A 27,209-nucleotide genomic window follows, 5' to 3' on the forward strand; every position below is an offset into this window, starting at 1 on the left:
GTGAATTCACTTCTCTGCTCTAGTGAATGCGAATGCCGTAGGTCCAAGTGGACAATAAGGAATATCATTTTATTTGTATGAAATGGACTGTCAGTGTTAAGTGATCTTTGTGTGTCCCTACGACTCAGTGTGCTCACGTTTCATGCTCAGTGGCAGTTCATTGCGTTTTCTGTGCAAATGACTGCAGGGGTAGGCGTAACGAAGTGGATCAACGTGAACTTTCACAGTTATCTTGTATATCAAATAACTAAGCCTATAACACAAAGACAGGTTCTCAATCTGAAACCACACTCTGAATTCTTCCAATTCAGATGCCCTGGTTCAGTGGGCCTTCTCATAACACACAGTACCTTATTAGATTTGTCAAACCGCACAAAGAACAAAAAGGTTCAAATGAACAAGAGGCTAATTTTGGTCTAGTATCACTGCTCAAAATCAAGGAAGGGATCAGATTCACACATCTAATATGTGGATTATGGAATAGCAATTAGTGCTGGTGATCCTGTCTGGACTAATAGTGCAAGCAACTCAAGGAGGAAGGAGTATTTGGACATGGCATGAGGCAACCACATGCGACGCAAGATACTGCTAACATGTCTCAGGTACATAGCAGTATTATAGAGGTGTATATGAATCATGGGAAACACTGCTTTAGTAAGAACACATTCCTGTGTGAGGTGAAGCATTTCTGAGGTATGCTGTAGGGGTGTCTTGAGTCGTTACTGTTGAATGAATGGTTGGTTTTGAACCGTAAAACAGCAGTTAGGATTTTCAAGACGTCCTCATCTGCCAGTGCATTTCAGTCATGTCCGTGTTGTGCATACTAGTCACTCTTACTATTGTCCTTGGGTCTAGGGCTGAGTACGAGAGCTACTCTTATCGATGTGGGGGATCTCTTCAAGTTCAGAGACATTGATATATAGAAAGCTCTGTGTACTAACGCTAGCCTGTCACATACTAACTCAAGCTCATCCGTCCGGTTCTGCTTTTAGATTTAAAAAAAAAGGATTTGGGTTGTTTGGCACTCACACAGCCAGGTTTTTGGGCCTCAAAGCCAGCAACTCTAATAATCTGAGCCATCCCAAATCAGTAGGTAGGTATCCCCAAAGTTTATCAAGCCTCAAGCCAGGCTGAACGCTGCACTCATAGCGACATCAGTTTGGATGCTAGGTTCGTTTTTGGACACCCAGAAAAATAACAGTCTGTATGAGGCCCTGTAGTGCTGGCTAGGTCTCTTCAGCTGGAGTGTGTCAACAGAAGAATGTATGGTTCACTGAGTAGCTACACAAGTTTGCCCCACAAAATACCAGCTCTTTTGTTGTGCTTTTCGCTGTAAACAAAGGGGCTATTCAGTTCAATTACATTTGGAGGTTTGTCTATGTGTCCTGTAAGTGTTCACATCACATGTACCACTCTCACAGCAGGTAGTGCCCTCTTCTGATAGGAAGCTGAAATGTATCTCTAGAAGGGCTCTCCATTCATTTGCAGTCTAGTAAAGGCCCAAGCAGGCTATACAAATTGGTAGTAGATGTGATAGGCCTAGCTAGTGAAAGCTGGCCACCGTGCAATGACTTCTCCAGACAGTCACACCCCCCACAGCTATCCTCAGTAATACATCCTTAAGCTCCAAAGTAACAGTCACACATCCTTGTCCCCAACCACCACATAGGCCCAGGATGTAAAGAGGGTGCTGTTGATGCTTCAGTCATGTCCCACCTCTCCCAGAGGACTTGTGGACTTACATTGATTATAAAAGCTACCACCTGACTGCATCCAGTGTGATTGACTGTAGTCTCTTCCTATAGCCGTGCGCCATGAGTCTGGCAAGTGGGACTAAACTGTTGTACAGCATGCAGAGCGTAGAGCTGTGGAAGGCAGCAAGGTGCAGGTCCATTCACTCAGAGGAAGTTAAGAGTTTACTTGACTCAGTGCAATGTGGCAAAGCTGTCCCTTACGTGCTCCTCTGCCCCTGTACCATGACTAGGCCCAAGGCCTGGAGAGGTGGGGGGGCTGAGGCTGACGTTGTAAGCCGGGTTGGAGATGTGGAGAGCAGCCCGCTTGCTGCTGCTCCGTGCCGACCGCGTCTTGTGGTGCCGGTTATGGTGGTGGTGCAGCTGGCGGGGTTCGTCCGGAGGACTGGTGGTGTGGCTGTGGTGGCGGCCTCCGCATTTCAGAGAGGGCACCGCAACAGGGTCAGAGGTTACATCAGGGTTAAAGGTCACCGCCGGGTCAGCTGGGTCGATGCGGTCTGGACAGGAAGTAGAGACGGTCTGGGGTTTCCCTGTCTGGGGACACGGAGAGCGAGATGCCGACTCCAACAGATCTTTAGTTCCCTGTGTGCACTGGGTGGGAGAAGGAGAGAGGGTGGCGGAAAGAAAGAGATGAGACAAGGGCAGCAGAAAAGACAAGAACCACCAAGAACAGTTAGCCCAGCTGAAAATAAAAAAAGAACAGAAGTCCCCCAGGGGAGAGGAGAGATCACTCAGACAGCTATGCAGAGCAAAACTATGGGTCAACGGTCAAGCTATAAGTAATTGAGGTGGTGCAAGGACATGCAGGTATTCTGATGCTTGGTAGCAGACAGTCATTTTGGTGAGGGGTAACCATGCAGATGATAAAAAATGTCACTTGGAAGCACAAAGTAACACAGTGCTGTTGTATCAATCTTGCCACGGTATTTCCACAGCACCAGAGATCACATTAAATTCTCGTTCGAGTAATGTAAGACCCATACACGGTAAGGGGACAGGGCTATTGCTTTAAAGAATGGTCCTTTGAGGGTTTTATTCTCGCTTGCAAAAGTGACAGATAAATTAAAGTTACTTGAAAGATGAAGTAACAAAGGTCAACAAAAACCCACCAGAGCATAAACATTGTAGTGTGGAGATGATTGCATGTCTGACTGCTTAAGTAGAGAAGAGAGAGATGCTCTTATGATGTTATGTAAAGGACTGGCGTAGCTGTCGGCGCACATTTAGCACATGCAGAACCTGACCACCGAGGGGAATTTAGAAGTGTTTGCATTTTCGCCTCTGTGGAACAATTTTCATTTATGCTTCCAAAGAGAAAATAAGAAGCAGTTGTAAAGGCTGAATCGATATAAACTATTAACGAGTCTACTGCTTGAAAAGGTTTTGATCATTGTCTGGTGTGTACATATACCGTGAGCTCAAAGTATTGGGACAGTGATATTTGTTGTTATGCCTCTGTACTCCAGCACTAGATTTGAAATAAAACAATGACCATGAAGTAGGTTAAAGTGCAGACTAAACTTTCACCCATAAATCATTTAGAAAATACTGCACTTTCCACCCCATTTCAGGGGACCAAAACAAACAGCAAACTTTAATAATACTTTAATACACAAGTGAATTTGTCCCAATACTTTTGGTCCACTAAAGCTGACAGTCTGCACTTTTACCTCCATCATTGTATCATTTCATCCAAAGTGCTGGAGTACAGAGCCAAAACAAAACACTCACAGTCCCAATACTTTTGGGGCTCACTATCTGTGCATTTAAGCATGCGTGAGTGTATCTGAGGCATAGCTGACAAGAAAACAACACAGATATATTAAAGTACAACGAATGTGCCATTATCCTTTCCTCGGTTTGACGGTCTGATATTCCAAACCTCACAGGTCTGGACCTTGAGTTTAGAGAGGCTGACTGTGTGTGATGGGATCCAGCCCGACGTGGTTGAAATCAGCCATGTTAAAGGAAAAGCATAGTAGCACTGGGAGAGAAGCCAGCCAGGCAGGCAGAAAAATAAAGCAGACAGCAAACAGCCACAGAGAGAGGGCCCCCTAGAAAACCTTCCTTCTGCACCAGGGTTGGGCTCTATTCAGTTTTCAACTCAGTACTTCCAAATAAGTGAATTGGCATTCAATTGACGAAGATGTAGACACAGTAGCCACAGAGACGGGTAAGGCCAGCCAAACACTCTTACTGCACTCTACCTGGGGTCATCTCACCAACCTGTCTGTCTCCACTAACCTTGCTCATCAGCCAGCACAGGACAGAGCAAAGTCCAGACAGCTGTCCTCCTAGTGGGGGGTGGTGATGGGCCATACACACAAATACGGAGAGACACAATACCAGTTGACACTACGGAATAGGCACACAGGGGTAAGGCTTAGTGACAATGATGACATCGGGACTGTTCACACGTATGATTATGCTCCATCTTAACTGTAACACACAGGTGACAATTAAAAAAGGAATGCACGTCTATTAAACTCATTTGGAAATAAAAACGTATTTATTTCATTGTTAAAATGGAATATTTATTACTGTACATTTCAGATTAACATAATTTATTCCAAAATGACGTATAAATATTTAGATGACCAAAATAAACAAAAAGACAAAATAATAAGATTGTAATATAAAACATATTTTAAAAAGCATAAGAAAACAGTAAGAGGGAGATGATTTGGACTGTCTTGAGGCAGGCAGGTAGCCTAGTGTCAGGCCAGCGTCGGATTCGCTGGTTCGAATCGCAGAGCCGGCTAGGTGAAAAATCTGCCAATGTGATATTGAGCAAGGCACTGAACCCTAATCGCTCCTGTAAGTCGCTCTGTATAAGAGTGTCTGCTAAATTACTGAAAACGTTTCAAATGTAAAATGCAGGTATCTTTTATGTCACGTTTAACATGACCATTGCATTATGGTATGACACACAAAACTCAACATACACACGCCAATACACAGAGTCACGTCAGAGACAAATGCAGACAACAAGAACATTGAGGGAAGACAAATAAGTGTTTTCACACTCTGTAAACAAAGATAATTCCATGTGCATAAATAGAATACCTCTTCCATGAATTCTCAGCAGACCCACTGAATATCAGTGAGGGAGGGTGTCCAGATTGAGACAAATGAAAACAGCACTTGGGTACAGATGTATTTGTGACCGGTAAATTCCCAGCAGTAACCGCTTCCATTACCAGCATGTGGTTGCTAAAAGTATAAATACTGAACCAATACTGTGCTTGGTCTCTCTCTCTCTGATCTAACTCCTTATGTGCAAATACATTCTAATCCGCAAACTTCCAGCAGACATGACAGTGCCCTTGTATCCTTAAAGTAAACCGAGGTTAGGTTAGCTTGTCCCTATTGCTTGAATGTAAACAGAAGGAAGGCCTAGTCTGAACGGTTGGAGAGTGCCACTGCTGTCAGACTGAACTAAAAACCCAGTGGCAGTCGTACTTTGTAAACAAACATATTTTAAAGAAAACTCCTAGCACCGACGTTTCTCCTCAACTGCAAAACGAGGGCCAAACCTTTAACCCAGCTGGGAAGCGGATGAATCATATGTAGGCTGTTCCCTTTTTCACTGAAATGAAATATAGAAATGACACTGAGTTGTCTGATTAATAAGATTAGGGAATGGAATGGCGTGAGTAACTAACGGTTGAGCTACACCCAGGTCAAACATGGCCTAGCAGCCAGTTTCACTTCCTCTTTCCAGCCAGAGACAGTCTTTTACTGTCAACTGTAAACAATGAACAGTCTGGTGTAGACTGGATTACCAGGATCAGGCAACAACATATGTAATGACCACACCAGGATCCTGGACCCTTAGCAATAGTACCACAATACTCTGGTATATGAGGGACTAAGTCATGAGGGGGTGACCCCTTACACAACAGCCAGTCAGGCAACAGTCAAAGAGGGTTCGGTTGGAAAAGGCAACTAAACTGGAGTCTGCAAGTCAGGCTGATGGTGGTTTGGGGTTGCATGTAGCGGTATAGGGGAGGGGGGAACCTGCAATGCACAAGGGGGCAGCTGGGACGGCGTGGGCCCTCCTACCACGTTTATCTCGTTCTTAGCGGCCAGCTCTATCTCCGTGGCAACTGTCTGGGACGACTCCTCCACTGGCATGAAGCCTCGCCTGTCAATCAAACTGAACACGGGACAACATGGAGGAAACCGGTTAGTCAAATAGTTCAGGCTTCAGGTCAATTCAGTTTCCTTCTTAGTCAAATCAAGGAGTGATTAGAAATTAAATTTGTGCATTGGAGAAAATCCTTGGAAAACAATGGGGCATTTTTAAACACTTCCTAAATAGACGGATTTGAAGAAAGAACTGACTCAACCCCTATCAAAGATACATTATAAACCAGGCTGAGTCTCACCTGGGAGGCATGGGTCCACAGAGTACAGAGCAGCAGTTAGTAATGATGTTGTTATAGCTGTAGGGGTTACCGGTGTCCTCCGTCCCACTCTTCCCCGACCACGAGCCTTTAATCTGGGACCAAGAGAGACACACAAGATTGACCATCAGTCCTTGTCCAAGACTAGTTTTAGTTTATTTGTCAGGGACCAGGCACAACAAACATGACACCATGTTAAGCTACATGGCTACTTTCCATCTGCAGTCTGCACATACCGGAAGGGGCACTTAACTGTTTAAAGTGCAAAATCTACAGTCAGTCAAACATTTGATTTTCATGGGTTTTATATACATTTCCACACTATAAGGTTGGAGTAATAATAATGACATTTTGAAAATGGCCTCATAGTGTAAGAGCTGTTTGAAAAGCCCGTCTGAAATTTTTCAATTTTGGTGGGATGGGGTTTTGGCCTTCCATGGTAGCATCACTATGTGGTAAATTAGTTTATAATCCAATAAGAAAGAGTTCCAAACCTCTTTGCTAATAACAGCTAATGTTCCATTTCCCCCTCACCACTCAGACCACTCCCAGACAGTCCTAGCTAAACTCTTACTTGAGAAATTGCCCTTTGCTAAGATGCCTTTGTTACTTTTTGACCATTTTAATTGAAAAACAATCATAGTAAAGACACTTAATGATTTGATATTGAGATAAAAAGAGCTGCATTGAACCTTTAAAGTGTATAATACCTATATGTCTATTATACATATCCCAGAAGAGACAGATATCACACTCATTGGCATTTACTCACATCTTCATTTGTTGTCAGGTTAGACGCAACCAGATAGGTATGGAAGCCTGAGAGGCCCAAGATGGACCAAACTGAAAAGAAGCAAATCACCAGCTCCACAGCAGTGCAGGAAGTAAAGTCAAGGACAACATGTATGGTTTGAGTATCTAAATATCACCAGAGATGTCAGCTGGACAGATTGAGAGACCCATTCGTATTCTGCAATATGGCCAATAAGCTGAAGTGAATGACAGTTTAGGTGCCCTAACACCAGACTACTCGAGGCAGGGAGTGGTATTATGAGGGGATCTGATCGGTTACACTAGACACACAGTCTTGGTAAAAGGATATCTGGCTGGACTCTCCTGAAGAGCAAACATCAGGCCTCTCCCTCCTTGTGCCCCTGAGGACAGAACCATTGAAAGTTGATACAGAAAACCATGACAGGATGATAAATCAGGATCTACGCAAAAGTTCCATACAAAATCACAAGCCCGGGCAGTGTCTTCTGTGTAGACTACGTACTCAGTGCAAGATGTGTGGCAACGCAGCCAAAGATGAAGACTGTCAGGAAGGACAGAGAGACGATGAAGGTGTAGAAGAAACGATAGTTCCTCTTCCCAACACAGTTCCCCACCCAGGGACAATGGTGGTCGAATCGCTCTGGAGGACAGGAAGAAAGATTGAGGAAGAAGAACATTTACAAATGTCTACAAAGGACACGAAGGCCAAGCTTTCAAGCCCCTTTCAACAGTCAAATAAATGTGAATTAAATGTAGAAAAGTCAACAACAAAAAAAAGAAAACTAAGAAGGTCTGCTTTCAAAGTTGATCAACATCTTTACGGAGGAGACCAACACTAATAAATACTCTTTATAAGACTGTTTTGTATGAACAGTCTTTATTTATCAATCTCAGTAACAGGATGTGTAGTATAGTCTAAATCACTCAGTCTAATAAATGGCAGTGTGTCCCTCTGTCTACGTTCCGTGTTGAACGTCCACCTCTGTCACCAGTCCTTACCCACACAGTTGTCACAGAGGGAGCAGTGGGAGGTGCGCGGTGGCCGGAACATCTTGCAGGTGAAACAGTACTTGAGCTTCACTACCTGCTGGTTGATCATCACCTCCTTGGTGCGGGGAGGGGGTCGGTAGGTGGAAGAGCCAGAGTTATCTGAGGAGGAGAGAAAGACAGGGAGGACATATCAGGAGATATAGTACACAAGGCATGTGTGTATTACTATTCTCTTGGGTACCGGAAATCCCCCAAATTCCTCACAAGGATAGTAAAACAAGGAAAATTCTCTTATTTCAGGCTTAGGTATTAGGGTTAGAATTAGAGGTCAGGGAAAATAGGATTTTGAATGGAAATCTATTTTTGGCCCGCACTAGTATAGTAAAACCTATGCTTTGTGTGCATGTGTCCATGTTGTGATCCAGGCAGTAGTAGCTTTAGGCCTAATTGCTGGCGGAGTGGTGTCCATTAAGGCAGCTTCATGGGGGAGGCAATCAATCAACACAGGCTCTGTGTAATGTATGAAAGTGCGCTGCCTGCCTGGGAGTCCCATATGCTGAGTTTAGACAGGCAGTCCGATTCTGATCTTTTTGTTTCAGTTGAGTATCAGGTTTCAGTTGAGTGATGATTTGATGTATTAGACTGGTACTATCACTACATGGCATGAGCTCATTAATAAATAGTCAAGTGTAAGGTACGTTCAAGATAACAACGGAGACACAATGTTTGATAGACAGCTGAATATTTGGCAGCTAGTCAGAACTAAGTATGATACTTTTGATAACTTTCTGGAAGTAATTCATCTGGTTTAGGGAAATAGGCCTAACCAGCAGATATGCACAACTTAGGCCTAAACCATGTTGCAGAAAGCTGAGTGGACATCACGCTCTGTCATCCTAACAGAGACACGTCACAAGAGCATGAGAATATCCCTCAATAACTTATTTTTATACTTTTGGTGCCACACAATGAAATTACTCTATTTAAAACCACAACTCCCTCTACGTGATGTGAGTTTCCACTCTACAAAAAACAGAGAGAGAAAGAGATGAAGAGAAAATGAGGGAGGGGGAGCGAGAGAGAGATGTTAGTGGCAACCCACTGCAATGGGGCCCGTGTCTTAATTTTTCACAAAATTAAACAGCAGAGTTAACTACCCACAGCAGACTGACCACCCACACAGATACAAGCAGTGCCACTAAAAGTTCAAAGACCTCTATCCATCCATACATCCCTCCCTCCCTACATGCCCGGTCAGAAGAGACTGTGTGTGGTTCAACCATTTGTTGGCTGAATAATGCATTGCTTGAAACAAAAAAAGGCAGGAAACTACCATATATGTTGCTACTACTGTGTCTCAAAAACCAGCGCAAACAAACTGGTGATAAAAGCTCAAAAAGGAGACCAGAATATGGAGCAGGAAAACAAATGGTGAACGTCTTCACAAAGCTGGGAAAGTGAGTGGGAAAGAATGTTCTTTCAGGTGTGTATGTGTTGCCCTTACCGATCTGCTTCTCAATGTCTGCGGCCTCGTCCGGTGTAGCCCGGGGCAGGATGCCAGGGTCAGTGAAGCTGGTCTGCAGGAGGGAGATGACTACAAACACAAACAGCACTCCTCCAATTGCTGGGATGAACACGGTCAGGTGCTTCAACAGGAAGGGACAGCTGTGGTGACAGGACAAAGGAAAAAGAGGACTATATTCAGCAACAATTAAAGTGGACTGTCTTATATGTTAAAACTAAGGGTGTGTTTATACTGGAAGCCCAACTCTGATATTTTGCCCAATGAATAGGCAAAAGACCTGACCTGATTAATCAAAAGACCAATGACCCCTTTTCTGCGTTAGCAAACTGCCACAAGAGGGCGATGTGCGTGCAATTTGCAGAACCCCCTCCCTGCTAATATGTAAACTGCTAGTTACAAATGCAGTAAATCCGTGTGGAGCGCAAATGGTGATCTTGAGTATTCGTTTTTCACAATCTATTCAGAATATTAATGTGCATTATCTGCGTACGATCGGGAGCGCTTCTTCAGGAAAATCTCATTAAGATTAATACTCGGAGTATTGCTTAAAAATATGAATTTACATGTTGCTTATGAGTGTATGTCACAATACTTTTGGATTATAAATTGGATTGTGAGTCGTGCATAAATGCTCTGCTTAATATAAAGTTCGTGTCATCCTCGCCAACCAATTTCATTATACTTCAAAAACACGCCAACCAGTAAAATGGCTCTTTGGCTAGCTTTGCTACAAGCCTGTCAATGAGCGTTAGCATTCTAACTAACAACTGCTGAATCCAAAACAGGTATTTTGCAACTATCACAACCAAATATAATCTTAGTGACTGTTCAAGCAATAATCAAAACAACATTGTAAGCCTAGGAGAACCCACCCCCCAAAAAATTATCATATCTTATTTCAGTGGGTGATAATACTGGCGCGCTGACTGACCATGTCAGCTTCATTTCCGCAACCAGAAATCATGCGCATAACGTAACGTTCGTGTGACGGGTACTGAAAATAAAAATCTGAATTTGGCTGACTGTTAATGCAGCCTAAAGTGTTTTGTGTAGCCTGGCTTCATTAAGGTATTTTTTTTAAATCACCAGGACAACTAAAGAGGACAAGATTGATTGCAGAGCACTGCAGCGACAATCAGGACCCTGACTAACCACATGAAGGACTTGTTCTCATTTTCAACATGAGAAACTGAAAACGCTGTCCAACACAATAGTACAATATTGCAATAGTTTCTCAACCACCAGGATCTGGTTTTAATCAACTTTCACTTTTTAATTACTACTGGTAGCATAGTCTCAGGAGATGTAACACACATTTCAGCAAGACACTTGTAAGAATATGTAATGACATGTTCTGGTATTAAAACTATTCCTCTAGTGTTGTTACCAGAATCTACTGTATTGGTTAAACTGCTAGACACACAACCAAACTTACCGTGGTTTGTTGAAACCTGTGTGGCATCATTTTAATGGCTAGGGCAAACATTTTTGTGTCAAAGCAATGCAAAAGAAAACGAGAACTTGTACTTACTCGAAAACAAAGAACAGTACAGTGGTGACCAAAATGAGGCCGAGGGTAAGTGGTAGGACACCACTTTGCTGAGCCACTATGATCCGTCCATCACAGTAGAAGCGATTCTTGCCGGGGAAAACTTCCCATTTTCTCCGTGCGGTTTCCCCCTTCTTCTCTTCCTGAACAACAGCGTGTTGCGGCGGCAGGGTCGGTGTTGGCGTTGAAAGTGCCTGCGGGTCGATTTGCTGGTATTCGCAATGTTTCATGATTTACGAAATTTTGGCGCTTCCCGAATAGAAGAGCTGTCTTGTGCTTGCCACCGCTATCTACATAGGCAGCAACTTGCTAATGTTTGCTAACTAACGTTACCTAACAATAACATCGACTAGCGTGTTGCCAGGAACGTCAGCTACAAACATGTTCCAGTACCGGTAAGTTAGTGGTGCATGTCGTCATTGAATCAACGTCACCAAGCGTATCCAGTGTATGCAAACAGTGTCCCCAAAAATCTACACTCCATGAGGAGAACAATTCGACTATGATATTATCCATCATATCGGTCTATCAACCTGAAGAACAGCAGTGTGTGTGACCCATTGCATTCGTATGACCGCTTAGCTGGCTAGGCTAACGCTCTAGCTAGGCTAACGCTACCTAGTTAGCCCAAAAATCAGTGGTGAATAGTAGCTAGGTAGAAAGCATATCCTATGCACAGCATAAAAATAGGTATCAATACCATACCAGGGTTCTGTTTGATACGGACGGTTCAATATGATCCTATTTGAAACCACCAACTCCTACACTTTCAGCCAGGCAGATGAAACAAAGTGATGTTGGAATTTCCCGGTGGTGATGTAGATGAGGGCTTTCGTCGGGAGTTTTCGTAGCTACAAATCGACGCTAACCAACTGCTGTTATACTAATAAACATCATAATCGAAATTCTCATTTATGTTGGTCTCTTGTAGTCTATTACATTCAGGAAAGCGTACAGGTCAGGCGCACTTCTTTCTATCATCCAGCGTTATGACCGAGAGGAAGCGGCGAAGCGAGAGGATTTACTCCACCCAAAATCTATCCGCGTGAGAATAAGCCCCTTTATTCCAACTGACATCACATGTATTTCCATTTCTATTGTAAAAGCAGTCCCTAGTCAATATAATATATCATATTTGGTTATGATCGCTATGGAATGTTTACGACACATTAAAATGTTGTACGGCGTTCATGATTTGCTGGCAAGGAATTACGTGGGTTAGTCAACATTTTTTCTCCTTCCCCCTTCTGACACCCAGGTGGCGACACGCATCTCTGCTTCCTCAAACTCAACCCTGATAAGACCGAACTGCTCTTCTTCCCCAGGAAAGTCTGCCCGCTCAAATACCTCTCCATCGGGGTTGACAACTCCACAGTGTCACCCTCCCAGAGTGCAAAGACCCTTGGCTTGACCCTGGACAACACCCTGTCTTTCTATGCAAACATCAAAGCGGTGACCCGCTCCTGCAGGTTCATGCTCTACAACATCCGTAGAGTACAATCCTACCTCACACAGGAAGCGGCGCAGGTCCTAATCCAGGCACTTGTCCTCTCCTGTCTGGACTACTGCAACTCGCTGTTGGCTGGGCTTCCCGCTTTTGCCGAACCACTGCAATTTATCCAGAATGCAGCAGCCCGTCTGGTTTTCAACCTTCCCAAGTTCTCTCATGTCACCCCACTCCTCTGCACACTCCACTGGCTTCCAGTAGCTTGCATCCACTACAAGACCATGGTGCTTACCTACGGAACTGCCCCTCCCTACCTTCAGTCTATGCTCAAACCCTACACCCCAACCCGAGCACTCCGTTCTGCCACCTCAAATCTCTTGGCCTTCCCACCGCTACGCTCAACCCAGTCCAAGCTCTTCTCTGTCCTGGCACCCCAATGGTGGAACCAGGTTCAGAGTCCCTGCCCATCTTCCAAAGACATCTAAAACCCTACCTCTTCAAACATTATCTTAAATAATCCTCCTCACCTTGACACACCCCCCTTCTAGCTCTGACTCAGCTACGTTATTGAGGAAAAAATGTACTTTTTATGCCTGTGATACGTGGTTGTCCCCCCTTGCTATCTTAAGATGAATGCACTAACTGTATGTCGCTCTGGATAACAGCATCTGCTAAATGACTCAAATGTAAATGAAGTTACCAGTATCTTTGCTTACACCTCAAAAGGAAAAATCCAGGTAGTCTACTTTGTTTTATGATCATATTAACCATATTAAATCATGAACAAGTGACCCAATAATGTCCATGCAAAATTACTTTTATTAAACCTAGATATTTAGAAGACTAAGTTTCTGCATCTCCATTAGTTGACTGTTGTCACTACTGTTCCTTTGGGGGGGCTTGGGCTGGTGTTGCTACTGGATGACATGAAGTCTGGGGAATCTCGCTGGAAGAGTTTACACAAGAGTTTCATCTCAGAGGCTGCCAGGGATGTGTTTGAGGTGGCTGCAGAGGGGCTTGGAGGCTTGCTGAACAAACTGTTGTTGCTCTTGACTGGACAACCCAGCAGAGCCACCATCCCACTGCTTCTACTAGTGGTCCTGGAAATGTCCAAGTCCATGGAGTTGACCACCCTTTTTAGAGAATAAGGGAAGAAAATAGAACTTTATTCGTCCATTTTGCACAGGATATTCAAAATGTTCTCTGAAACCACCAGCCCTTCAGTTGCAATTTCAGTTCCCACGTTTTCATTGCCCTGTCCGGGATTTGAATCAGTGACCTTCTGGCTATAGGTCTGTCTCTAACCTTTGGGATACCTTCCTCTTGGCAGCCTGGAGAAGTCTGATTTTCCTCCTGCTGTCCTCTTGGACAGGCTTATTATCCGTCTGGCTGTTAGTGTGGGTGGGGCGAGGAGGGGATTGGCACCAGTGTTCTGGTATTCCTACCCAACTTCACAGCAGAAGCTTTGCTTTCCTTTGTATCTGTGGAAGGATAAATACATCAGAATATTATGAAATAATATACGGTAGTCTATAGCATATTTAGCACCAAATTCAATCTAATATGAGGTGTTATGAATATCATACAGGATCGATAAAGGTATTCAGGACTCCTACCCGAGACTGCATCAACTGGAACCTGAAAAGCTCTATCCAGAGACAAGAAGCTAATGATGGATTTGGTCATCAGTATACACAGCATACTAATCAGCTCCACCCATTTCAGTTTGCTTCACGGCAAGAGCTCGGAAGGAGTCTCAGCAGTGAATCTCCTCTGAATACTGTGGCCTATGCAGGTTCTCTGTAATAGAAGAGAGAGTGATTTTATTTACAATTAGGAAACATTGCATAGTATCAATAGCGCCAAAGGCTGAATTATTTGTTTTATTATACATTTCATAATAAAAATACCATGGACTATATGGTAATTGTACTTCAAGTACAATTGATAGGACTGGATTAAACTCTTTAAAGTATTATTGTGGTAGAAGTTTAAAAAGTGTTACTTTAAATCCGTTTTAAAGTACGTTTGGTTTGGGAAAACATTATAGTAGTGGTAGTGTCTGCAGTAGTAACGGTGGTGACTGGTTATAGTTGAGAAATGTAGAATGGCCTGAACATATGAAAGTTGGTATGGTGTATCTAGCTTGAACAGTTCAAGAGTTACTGTTCGTTAGTTATTTTATGCTAATTTACATCGTTATACTTGATAAAAGTTTTAAAGAATTTGAAGTTAGGATAGCCAGAACATGTGAAAATTGGCTTGGTGTATGTAGCTGGAATGGTTTAAGAGTTACTGTTGGTGGGTTAGGTTATGCAAACGTGTGCACATTTATATAGTTAGTTATTAGTTATAGTTAGTTATTAGTTAATAACATTTTGATTTGATTTTGATTTGATTTGATTTACACAACATGCCTACCACTTTGAAGATGCAAAATATTTTTTATTGTGAAACAAACAAGAAATAAGACAAAAAACTGAACTTGAGCGTGCATAACTATTCACCCCCCCCCCCCCCCCCCAAAGTCAATACAGACACCTTTTGCTGCAATTACAACTGCAAGTCTCTTGGGGTATGTTTCTATAAGCTTGGCATATCTAACCACTGGGATTTTTGCCCATTATTCAAGGCAAAACTGCTCCAGCTCCTTCAAGTTGGATGGGTTCTGCTGGTGTACAGCAATATTTAAGTCATACCACAGATTCTCAATTGGATTGAGGTCTGGGCTTTTAGGCCATTCCAAGACATTTAAATGTTTCCCCTTAAACCACTTGAGTGTTGCTTTAGCAGTATGATGAGATCATGTGACAGATCATGTAACACTTTATTTAACTAATTATGTGACTTCTGAAGGTAATTGGTTGCACCAGATCTTATTTATGGGCTTCATAGCAAAAGGGGTGAATACATATGCATGCACCACTTTTCCATTTTATTTTGTGTATGTCCATTACATGAAATCCAAATAAAAATCATTTTAAATTACAGGTTGTAATGCAACAAAATAGGAAAAACGCCACAGGGGATGAATACTTTTCCAAGGCACTGTATCTGCCCCTTTATTTATCCTAAGGCTCTGACTTGGTGTACACGGCCCATGTTCTGAATTCTGTTGGTGTACATTTCAAAAGTGCCAAACAAATAGTTATATTCACTGTGTCCGTCCTAGCTCGCTCATTAATGTCTTAATCAAAATTACGGATTGCCTCTTATCCGCTTGTCATCCCCTTATGTCATATTTTGTACAGCTCAATTGTCATTAGAAACCACATTTGTTTAAGCAAGTCAGCCATATCAGCTGTGGTTTTTTTAAAGGCAGTAAATAAGGCCGAAGGAACTGTTTCACTGCCAGACAAGGCTTCGCTGATAGCCAGGTGTAGCAGTGGTAAGGTGTTGGGACTGCTGTTGGGACAGCTTTATGTAGGCCCTAATAGTTTGTGGGCACCGTTGCAATGTATTGTTTAGTGTTGTGTTGTGTAGCTGCTTTGCTGGCATGCATCCCACTTCTTCTTTTTTTTGTCCCACCAAGATTTACATGCTAAAATCGCCACTGATAATAATACTGTTTCATTATTTCTCATGGATCAGAAAAGTTTATATCTCGTTTGTGCACAGCATTCTCTGTAGCGGAGCGAGGTCGAATTTCAAAAGTGAAACATTGTTTGCGAGGTCAGACAGGCTGACAGCAAGGGTTATACAAACCATCACTGTTGGAAATCAAATGCAAGTTTAGAAGCAAGATTAAATAATGTGTTAATAAATGTCTTATTGCTTATAACATTGGTTGCGTGTCAGAGATAGAATGTTGGTTGCATGTTGTGTTTGGCCTTAAGATGTACAATCACACCATGCATCTATTAGCCTCACTGTGGCTGAGCTCCCTGCCATCCAGGACCTCTATATCAGGTGGTATTTTGCATCTTCAAAGTGGTAGACATGTTGTGTAAATCAAATCAAATTTTATTTTTCACATACACATGGTAAGCAGATGTTAATGCGAGTGTAGCGAAATGCTTGTGCTTCTACTTCCGACAATGCAGTAATAACCAACGAGTAATCTAACCTAACAATTTCACAACAACTACCTTATACACACAAGTGTAAAGGGATGAAGAATATGTACATACAAGTATATGAATGAGTGATGGTACAGAACGGCATAGGCAAGATGCAGTAGATGGTATAGAGTATAGTATATACATATGAGATGAGTAATGTAGGGTATGTAAACATAAAAGTGGCATTGTTTAAAGTGGCTAGTGATACATGTATTACATAAAGATGGCAAGATGCAGTAGATGGAATAGGGTACAGTATATACATATGAGATGAGTAATGTAGGGTATATAAACATTATATTAAGTGGCATTGTTTAAAGTGGCTAGTGATACATTTTTACATACATTTTTCCATTATTAAAGTGGCTGGAGTTGAGTGAGTATGTTGGCAGCAGCCACTCAATGTTAGTGTAGGCTGTTTAACAGTCTAATGGCCTTGAGATAGAAGCTATTTTTCAGTCTCTCGGTCCCTACTTTGATGCACCTGTACTGACCTCGCCTTCTGGATGATAGCGGGGTGAACAGGCAGTGGCTCAGGTGGTTGTTGTCCTTGATGATCATTATGGCCTTCCTGTGACATCGGGTGGTATAGGTGTCCTGGAGGGCAGGTAGTTTGCCCCCGGTGATGCGTTGTGCAGACCTCACTACCCTCTGGAGAGCCTTACGGTTGTGGGCGGAGTAGTTGCCGTACCAGGCGGTGATACAGCCCGACAGGATGCTCTCGATTGTGCATCTGTAGAAGTTTGTGAGTGCTTTAGGTGACAAGCCAAATTTCTTCAGCCTCCTGAGGTTGAAGAGGCGCTGCTGCGCCTTCTTCACAACGCTGTCTGTGTGGGTGGACCAATTCAGTTTGTCCGTGATGTGTACGCCGAGGAACTTAAAACTTACTACTCAGTGGGTTTTGTCCAACATGTCTCTGGACCTACTCACTGTCACAGTTATACTCTGGACCTAGTTTTGTCCCATGGATCTTAATGTTTTTCCTCATAATCCTGGACTATCAGACCACCATTGTATTACGTTTGCAATCGCAACAAATAATCTGCTCCGAACCCAACAAAGGAGCATCAAAAGTCGTGCTATAAATTCTCAGACAATCAAAATATTCCTTTATGCACTTCCAGACTCCCTCTGCCTACCCAAGGATGTCAGAGGACAAAAATCAGTTAACCACCTATCTGAGGATCTCAATTTAACCTTGCGCAATACCCTAGATGCAGTTGCACCCCTAAAAACTAAAAACATTTGTCATAAGAAACTAGCTCCCTGGCATACAGAAAATACCCGAGCTCTGAAGCAAGCTTCCAGAAAATTGGAACGTAAATGGCGCCACACCAAACTGGAAGTCTTCTGACTAACTTGGAAGGACAGTACCGTGCAGTATCGAAGAGCCCTCACTGCTGCTCGATCAACCTATTTTTCCAACTTAATTGAGGAAATTAAGAACAATCCTAAATTTATTTTTGATACTGTCGCAAAGCTAACTAAAAAGCAGCATTCCCCAAGAGAGGATGGCTTTCACTTCAGCAGTAATAAATTCATGAACTTCTTTGAGGAAAAGATCATGATCATTAGAAAGCAAATTACAGACTCCTCTTTAAATCTGCGTATTCCTCCAAAGCTCAGTTGTCCTGAGTCTGCACACCTCTGCCAGGACCTAGGATCAAGAGAGACACTCAAGTGTTTTTATCTCTTGACACAATGATGAAAATAATCATGGCCTCTAAACCTTCAAGCTGCATACTGGACCCTATTCCAACTAAACTACTGAAAGAGCTGCTTCCTGTGCTTGGCCCTCCTATGTTGAACATAATAAATGGCTCTCTATCCACCGGATGTGTACCAAACTCACTAAAAGTTGCAGTAATAAAGCCTCTCTTGAAAAATCCAAACCTTGACCCAGAAAATATTTTTTTTAAACTAATCGGCATATATCGAATCTTCCATTCCTCTCAAAATTTTTAGAAAAAGCTGTTGCGCAGCAACTCACTGCCTTCCTGAAGACAAACAATGTATACGAAATGCTTCAGTCTGGTTTTAGACCCCATCATAGCACTGAGACTGCACTTGTGAAGGTGGTAAATGACTTTTTAATGGCATCAGACCGAGGCTCTGCATCTATCCTCGTGCTCCTAGACCTTAGTGCTGCTTTTGATACCATCGATCACTACATTCTTTTGGAGAGATTGGAAACCCAAACTGGTCTTCACGGACGTGTTCTGGCCTGGTTTAGATCTTATCTGTCAGAAAGATATCAGTTTGTCTCTGTGAATGGTTTGTCCTCTGACAAATCAACTGTACATTTCAGTGTTCCTCAAGGTTCTGTTTTAGGACCACTATTGTTTTCACTATATGTTTTACCTCTTGGGGATGTCATTCGAAAACATAATGTTAACTTTCACAGCTATGCGGATGACAAACAGCTGTACATTTCAATGAAACATGGTGAAGCCCCAAAATTGCCCTCGCTAGAAGCATGTGTTTCAGACATAAGGAAGTGGATCTACGTAACATTGAAAAAATCTGAAACTTCCTGTCCAAAAATGATGCAGAAAAATGTATCAATTTTTATCTATTTATCCATAAAGCACTAAATAAACTTCAGTTAGTGCTAAATACGGCTGCTAGATTCCTGACTATATCCAAAAGATTTGATCATATTACTCCAGTGCTAGCCTCCCTACACTGGCTTCCTGTTAAGGCAAGGGCTGATTTCAAGGTTTTACTGCTAACCTACAAAGCATTACATGGGCTTGCTCCTACCTATCTTTCCGATTTGGTCCTGCCATACATACCTACACGTACCCTACGGTCATAAGACGCAGGCCTCCTAATTTTCCCTAGAATTTCTAAGCAAACAGCTGGAGGCAGGGCTTTCTCCTATAGACCTCCATTTTTATGGAATGGTCTGCCTACCCATGTGAGAGACGCAGACTCGGTCTCAACCTTTAAGTCTTTACTGAAGACTCATCTCTTCAGTGGGTCATATGATTGAGTGTAGTATGGCCCAGGAGTGTGAAGGTGAACGGAAAGGCTCTGGAGCAACGAACCGCCCTTGCTGTCTCTGCCTGGCCGGTTCCCCTCTTTCCACTGTGATTCTCTGCCTCTAACCCTATTACAGGGGCTGAGTCACTGGCTTACTGGTGCTCTTCCATGCCGTCCCTAGGAAGGGTGCCTCACTTGAGTGGGTTGAGTCAGACGTGATCTTACTGTCTGGGTTGGGCCCCCCCTTGGGTTGTGCCGTGGCGGAGATCTTTGTGGGCTATACTCGGCCTTGTCTCAGGATGGTAAGTTGGTGGTTGAAGATATCCCTCTAGTGGTGTGGGGGCTGTGCTTTGGAAAAGTGGGTGGGGTTATATCCTGCCTGTCTGGGGGTATCATCGGATGGGGCCACAGTGTCTCCTGACCCCTCCTGTCTCAGCCTCCAGTATTTATGCTGCAGTAGTTTATGTGTCAGGGGCCTAGTTATATCTGGAGTACTTCTCTTGTCTTATCCGGTGTCCTGTGTGAATTTAAGTATGCTCTCTCTAATTCTCTCTTTCTCTTTCTTTCTCTCTCTCGGAGGACCTGAGCCCTAGGACCATGCCTCAGGACTACCTGGCATGATGACTCCTTGCAGTCCCCAGTCCACCTGGCCGTGCTGCTGCTCCAGTTTCAACTGTTCTGGCTGCGGCTATGTTCTGTTATAATCTCCACCCGGCACAGCCAGAAGAGGACTGGCCACCCCTCATAGCCTGGTTTTGGCCTTTCTAGGGAGTTTTTCCTACCCACCGTGCTTCTACACCTTCATTGCTTGCTGTTTGGGGTTTTAGGCTGGGCTTCTGTACAGCACTTTGAGATATCAGCTGATGTAAGAAGGGCTGTATATATACATTTGATTTGAAGCACGGGGCTCAACTTCTCTTTTTTTTTGGTCCCCTGGCTACAACGCTGTGAAGCAAACCTGTGAAGCACATGCGCAGATATCGTGTGAGAGTGAAGTCACACTACAGTATGAAGATAGGCAGAAACTGCTTCTCCAATAGAAATCCCCAATCACACTTGTCGGTGATATCATGGAGACGTTGGCTAATCTAAACTCATGCGTAGGAACACGTCATCGGTTCTAACTGTTAAGATAAATAACACATTTGAAGACAATCATGGTAGCAATAATGTATTCTAATACACCAGATGTGTCCTTGAACCAATTATTTTAAATCGCACACAGAAGAAGTTATAAGAATAGTTTAGTTGCTAATGGCAGCCTGCAATACCCCAGTTGGCATTGAACTTACATTTGTCAATGAGAGGGGGCAGCACTGAGCAAGCCTGCAAATGTCACTTCCTGGAGTAGTTCAAACTGCAAAAGTTGTCTCCATGAGACGCCATCTTAACCAACTTCATTTGGCTTCAATATGCTGTTGAATCTTCATATAGGAATGGTGTCACGTGATCGATGGTTTTTTGTCCATTCATATACATAGATGCAGGATGAAGAGCAATAACTATCTCCTGCATTGTGGGAGGCTCTATTGTCAACCAATCATTAGGGTGTTTAGTTTGACCCACGCAAATGTGACCAAAGACCTGATTGAAACTGGAACCAACTGTGGAATGCTGTGTTTGGTTTTCACCAGGCATAATGGGACCCATGTCATGCAAAAATGTATTATTTTGACCAGGGGCACAACTTTGGTTTAGAAGTGAGGAGGATATATCTAATTTTTGTTTTTCTTCAGTCAGATAAACACTCCAAACAGCAGTCAAGCATGGTGGTGGTAGTGTGATGGTTTGGAGATGTTTTGCTGCCTCAGGACCTGGACGACTTGCCTTAATTGATGGAACCATGAATTCTGCTCTGTATCAGAGAATTCTACAGGAGAACGTCAGGCCATCTGTCTGAGCTGAAGCTGAAGCGCAGCTGGATCATGCAGCAAGACAATGATACAAAACACACAATCAAGTGTACATGAAAATGGTTCAAGTCCAGACCTAATCCCAATTGAGATGTGGCAGGCCTTGAAATTAGCAGTTCCTGCTTGAAAACCCACAGATGTCGCTAAGTAAGAGCAGTTCTGCACACAAGAGCGGTCCAAAATTCCTCCACAGCGATGTGAGACTGATCAACAACTACAGGAAACATTTGGTTGCAGTCATTACCGCTAAAGGTGGCACAACCAGTTGAGTGTAAGGGGGGGGGAATTACTTCTTTTTTTTTTTACACAGGGAAATTGGGCATTTCATAACTTTAATTAAATTAAAATAAGTCTTTTTTTGTTATTTGTAAACTCAGGTTCACTTTATCTAATATTATGTTTTGGTTGAAGATCTTAACATTCAGTATCAAGACTAAAATCAGAAAGGGGTCAAGTACTTCTCCCCGGCACAGTATATGTATAAATTAATGTGATACTTGAGGCACTCTCACTAATTAATTGTACAATGTACACACATATATTCAGTTTGTGAGTGTGATATGTGGAGACATGTTAATTTCGACAAAATAAAGAACAACTTTTATAAACAATGTCAACACTGCCATGTTGCACTGAGCCTTGCTATTGGAAAATCACATCAGTGTCTGATTTTCAGCTGTCGCAGATGCACTTCCCCCGACTTCAGTGCTCGACTTTTGTCTAGTCAGTTGCTTTTGATTTACCACTCAAAAACAAGCTCAATATCGCCGGTGCTGCTCATGGAAACGTCAGTTCAGTCTACTTTTAAGCAGTGTACTGGCCTCTACGGTACTAGAACTTGGCTGAACCCAATTTGAGGTAGCTAACAAAAGCCTTATGAGTTGAAGGTAGATAGAACTGTACATACAGGAAGTGTGCTATGCTCAATCTCATAACACACAATCAGCAACCTCTAGGAGATTATCAACTATACACATGGTAGAGATCACTAGCATTGTTTAAAAAAATATATATATGCCTCAACTTGACTACAGCAGAGATCCTAAAATCCAAAAGACGTGTGGCACACTGTAGCAAAACGCTTTGTAACGGAAAACGCTTTGTACAAAATGAGGAGTTTCTGCCCTGTTTCGGCCCGTTCAGATCCTAGTGAATACACCTGTGGTGTATGACTGCAGGGCCACCAATAACAGACACATTCAAAAGCCCATCGTAAATAAATCCATCAAACGTCTTACGAAGATTTAATGTACATTTATTCGTAACACGTGGAACATATAGTATAAAGATTTCATAATGAAGAAATTATATTCATTAAGCCAAAAAAAGGAAAAAAAAATAGGAATTTACATCAAGTCTTTAGCTACATCGTCTGAAATACAAATATGCAGAATCCATATCACTGGAAAAACAAATGAACAAAATTCAAACGGTTTATTTCTTCATCAGGGGTCTTGCTTTGCTTTGATGTAGGAGCTGAAATGGAACTGTAGCAGACATGGTATGGTTTCTGTCATGTTAGGCTCAGTGGTACTGGAGACAAACTTGATCAGTGTGTGTCGTGGGGGTGTGTGTGGGAGTGGGATGAGACGTTGCGAGGGAGTCCCAGCAGCGGAGTCCCTGTAGCGAGAGACAGGCGGGTGGGTCAGGGGTGAGGGTTAAAAGGTCATTCCATGGCGAACTTGATGCAGGGAATTTCACTTGAGTGTAACCTTTAATTCATCTAAGATTAAAAATGGTGAAGAGCAACAGAAAGGTTAGAGAGAGGTGTAATGTACAACATCATATATACACAGCAGTCGGGACTGAGTCTAAAGTAGAGGAGCAGTCCTAAAAGGTGACTTATTTTATAAGGGTCAAGTCATACAATCGAGGGACAAAGAAGAGGTCGGGGTGTTGTAAGGTTCACGATACTTTGGGGGGAAAGCCTTTTGTCATCTCTCTCAGTTCAACATTTAACTAAAATCATTTTTAAAAACTACAGTTTGCTGCCAAGCCAGCGTATCTCAGTGTGAAACAGTATTATTACAGTATGTTTACAGTTGTTTTTAAGGTGTACAGTACAGGGGGAAAAAAGTCCTACAATCTACTGCACAGGCCTCCCCGTTGAAGATGTCCGTCTGTCTGTTCACAGCTGATAACCTGGGTCGTGTAGGGCTGAATAGATAGCGTCCAAGTTACAGCAGTATACCAAACCAGAGTCCAGGAGTCTGTTTCACCGTACATGAACCAAAAACAGGTTTTCCCTGTCCATGCCCGCCCTGCTCACCACCAACTCCAAGGGAGGAGAACCCGGGCACATATATCCCCCAAACTCACTGTAAACGAGACAGCAACTTTGGTTACAGTTTTTATGTTTTATTTTTTTGTGTCCATTTTTTTTAAATCTTTTCATTAAAAAAGTTGTTTCCCGCCGGGCAGCGCTCTCCCTCCCTCCCAAGCCAGGGTCCCATTTCATCTGTTTTATCACATATCCACGTTAGTTTCTCAGTTTCCGTGTTCCAGAATGTTTAACTCCACCGCTACTTCAGTAAATCTGTCCTTTAAGTGAGAACCAGGGGGGTAGAAAGGACAGACAGTGGAATCCGAGGTGATTTTGCATAAATTAAAACTAGGACAGTCAGTTTTGCTCTTAGTTCTCCCACTCGACACACAAAAAAAATAAGGGTGGGGTGAAGAACGGGGTGGGGGAACAGAAAGAGAAAGCGAAGCTGAAACCCCCACGGCTGTCATGACTGGCCAATCAGAAAGAGTACGTCACAGATCACATGGGACACCAGAGAGTTCATGAGTGGTGAGACAGAGATGTCCAGTAGGCGGGACTCGTACAGGGTGAACTCTGAGTGGTTCTCCTCCACCTTAGCCATGGCGTGCAGGGCGCGGGCCGCTCGCCGCATCATGTCCACACTGGTGGGCTCAAAGTGAGCCCCCTGTAGGTGCATCAGGGAACTCTGGCTCTGCTGGTACTGCGTGGCTGCTAGACTGTCCTCCAGGAAGCCCAGGAGGTTACCAACGCTGGCCTTCTGCACGGCGATGGCCCTGGCCGCCATGCTGTCTCCCTGGGCCAGGTTGGCCAGTAAGACCACAGACATCTCCCTGCAGACAGCCACCTTCCTCTCCCCGACCAGACGCACCAGCGTCCCGTACAGCTTCTCCAGCCGGCTGAATGGAGGCGTGGCCAGGATAAGGTCCACGTTGTTGTCCTGGATGCTCAGCTTGCTGAGGGTCTCCAGCACCAGTCTCTGGGGGGATAGGGCCCCGTGGGGCCCCAGCATGGGGAAGGGGTCCAAGGCCTCAGCTGAGGGACAAACAGCCCAGTGGAGCAGGCCATCCAGCAGGGGCAGACAGATGCTCTCTGGGTAGATGGACAGGTCCAGTTGGCCGGAGATGTTAGCCAGAGTGACCAGGCAGTTCTCCCTGAGGACCTCCAGACAGTCCCACCACCATTCGTCCCTCTCACAGCTCACCCCCTCGTCCTCCTCCTTCTCGTAGGTGACGGGGGCCTGTTTCCTCTCTGGGTGACGGTGGTGGAGCAGGACCAGACGGCCCAGCAGCAGCAGCAGCCCTGGGTGTTTGGACATCTCCAGGTCGTTGCCGGGGATGAAGGAGAGCGATCGAACAATGTTGGAGACGCAGATGCAGCGGCGAGCCAGGGCATCCTGCCAGTCTGACAGCGTGCTCAGTGGGGTCTCGTCCTTGCTGTGAGGCTCGTCCTCCAGGATGGTGATGTTGCGTCGGCTCTGCTGCGCCTGGCGGATGGAGAACAGGAACTGTCCCCCGCTCTCCTTCTGCTCCTCGGCTGCTCCTCGCACCGCCTCCTCCGTCACCGAGCCCGGCCGGGCCGACAGCACGTCGTCAATGGTGGCGGTGACCGGGGCAGGTGTGGTTGGGGCGGAGGTCTTGGTGGTCTTCTCTGCAAGGGAGGTGGTCTGCTGCTTGCCAGGCTTGGTCTTCTCAGGGTGTTCCGACACAGTCACGGCAACCTTCTTCCTGCTCTCGGTGACTGACGGTGGCACCCGTTTCCGCTGCTTGAGGAGGTCGGACCGGCTCTCGAAGTGGGTCTGGATGTGTTCCGTGGTGTCCCCCCCGCCGATACTCCAGTGGATCAGTCCGCTGTCAAAGCTCTGCCGCCGGCCTAGTTTACTGGAACGGCAACCGGGGAAGGGGTCTTTCTTACGCACCATCTTGATGGGCAGCTTGTCGAACTTACTGGCCTGTTTGGGTTTCTCCTGGGAGAGGCTAGAGTCCTGAGGGGCTGGGGAGGAGGAAGAAGACTCTCCTCCTTCCCTTTCCTCCTCTGCTGTCAACTTCTCCGTTGTGGATTTCTCCTCTTTCCCCACCCCCTCCTGTTTCACCTGGACCTGCTGCGACGAGGTGGTGGTGTCTGTGTTGCTTTTCCTCTCCTCCTCCTCCTCTTCGTCATCCTCTTCTTCTTCCTCGTCCTCCTCCATGTCCTCCTGCTCAGGTAGCTCTTCATCAGAGCAGTCTTCGTCAGCAGTATGCGGGTCGATGAGCATCCTCTGGCCAGGGTCTCCCACCTCATACTCCTTCAGGATGCCAAAGATCTCGATGAGGCAGCGTCTGAAATACTCCACTACCAGCTCCAGGAACCCAGGCAGCTGAGGAGACAGGATATGACAGGACAGGCTGTAATCATGCATGAATTCTTTATTCAGAGATGTGACAACCTAGAACATCTGATTGGAGGATAATGTCAGGCAATACATAGATATTTGAAAGTTTTATTAGAATGCTTCTTAAAGAAAAACACTATCATCTGGTAAAAATGTTTAATTCTAAGGCCTGTTGTTGTAACTCACCTGGCAGAGGTTGAAAGTAGAAATGCTGTTGTCATCATACAGTAGAATATTAATGGTGTCCAAGGCCCAAGTGCTCTCAGCTAGTAAGCCTGACTTCAGTGACATCATCACTCTCCAGGCCTCTGGGGTGCCTGAGAGAACACAGCAGAAAATACATCAGTGACTGATACAGGAGGATGGCACCACTTTACTAGCATTACATACCTTTTTTTATCCATTAAAGTAACATAAAATTGATCAGAAATACAGTGTAGACATTGTTAATGTTGTAAATGACTATTGTAGCTGGAAACTGCTGATTTTTAATGGTATATCTACAGAGGCCCAATATCAGCAACTATCACTCCTGTGTTCCAATGGCACGTGTTAGCGAATCCAAGTTTATCATTTTAAAAAGCTAATTGATCATTAGAAAACCCTTTTACAATGTTAGCAGCACAGCTGAAAACTGTTGTTCTGATTAAAGAAGCAATAAAACTGGCCTTTTTTTTTAGTAAATGAGTATCTGGAGCGTCAGCATTTGTGGGTTCGATTACAGGCTCAAATGGCCAGAAACAAAGAACTTACTTCTGAAACTTGTCAGTCTATTCTTGTTCTGAAAAATGAAGGCTATTCCATGTGAGAAACTGCCAAGAAACTGAAGATCTCATACAACACTTCACAGAACAGCGCAAACTGTCTCCAACTAGAACAGAATGAGTGGGAGGCCCCGGTGCACAAATGAGCAAGAGGACAAGTACATGAGTGTCTAGTTTGAGCAACAGACGCCTCACAAGTCCTCAACTGGCAGCTTCATTAAATAGTACCCGCAAAACACCAGCCTCAACGTCAACAGTGAAGAGGCGAGTTTGCGCTGTTCTGTGAAGTACACAGCGTTGTACGAGATCTTCATCTTCTTGGCAATTTCTTGCATGGAAGCCTTCATTTCTCAGAACAAGAATAGACTGACAAGTTTCAGAAGAAAGTTATTTGTTTCTGGCAAGTT

General features: G+C 44.1%; 2 protein-coding genes across 4 annotated transcripts in view; both read right to left on the reverse strand.

Moving 5' to 3' along the window:
* Positions 1-1,443: 1,443 nt before the first annotated feature.
* Positions 1,444-11,306, reverse strand: LOC139392206 (palmitoyltransferase ZDHHC18-B-like). 2 transcript variants are annotated; one of them, XM_071140006.1, is made up of 10 exons: positions 10,981-11,306; positions 9,429-9,589; positions 7,934-8,083; positions 7,437-7,574; positions 7,263-7,314; positions 6,933-7,035; positions 6,143-6,255; positions 5,817-5,910; positions 3,996-4,106; positions 1,444-2,342 (listed from the first exon to the last, which is right to left on the reverse strand). In XM_071140006.1, exons 1-10 carry the CDS (start codon positions 11,226-11,228, stop codon positions 1,926-1,928), a joined length of 1,587 nt encoding a protein of 528 aa, XP_070996107.1. In that variant the 5' UTR covers positions 11,229-11,306; the 3' UTR covers positions 1,444-1,925. The 2 variants fall into 2 exon arrangements, with proteins under 2 accessions (XP_070996107.1, XP_070996108.1); XM_071140007.1 differs by lacking the exon at positions 3,996-4,106.
* Positions 11,307-22,644: 11,338 nt separating this feature from the next.
* The window catches only part of LOC139391681 (AT-rich interactive domain-containing protein 1A-like), a 55,347-nt gene continuing 50,782 nt past the window's right edge, over positions 22,645-27,209 (reverse strand). For both annotated transcript variants that reach the window (XM_071139121.1, XM_071139120.1), the window contains exons 18-19: positions 26,225-26,355; positions 22,645-26,023 (exon numbers count right to left, since the gene is read on the reverse strand). In XM_071139121.1, coding sequence (XP_070995222.1) covers positions 24,134-26,023; positions 26,225-26,355 — 2,021 coding nt within the window. In that variant the 3' untranslated portion in view covers positions 22,645-24,133. The remainder of the gene's footprint in view (positions 26,024-26,224; positions 26,356-27,209) is intronic.

Source organism: Oncorhynchus clarkii, chromosome 32 (assembly GCF_045791955.1).
Source record: "Oncorhynchus clarkii lewisi isolate Uvic-CL-2024 chromosome 32, UVic_Ocla_1.0, whole genome shotgun sequence".
NCBI classification, from domain to species: domain Eukaryota; kingdom Metazoa; phylum Chordata; class Actinopteri; order Salmoniformes; family Salmonidae; genus Oncorhynchus; species Oncorhynchus clarkii.

Bases quoted from the DNA above. Each gene is read 5' to 3' on its own strand.
- LOC139392206 (XM_071140006.1), bottom strand. From the start codon at position 11,228: ATGAAACATTGCGAATACCAGCAAATCGACCCGCAGGCACTTTCAACG. The intron at 9,590-10,980 runs GTAAGTACAAGT...CTGTCACCACAG, and splicing joins GTACTGTTCTTTGTTTTCGA to CTGTCCCTTCCTGTTGAAGC. The intron at 2,343-3,995 runs GTTAGTGGAGAC...TCTCCCACCCAG, and splicing joins TGTGCTGGCTGATGAGCAAG to TGCACACAGGGAACTAAAGA.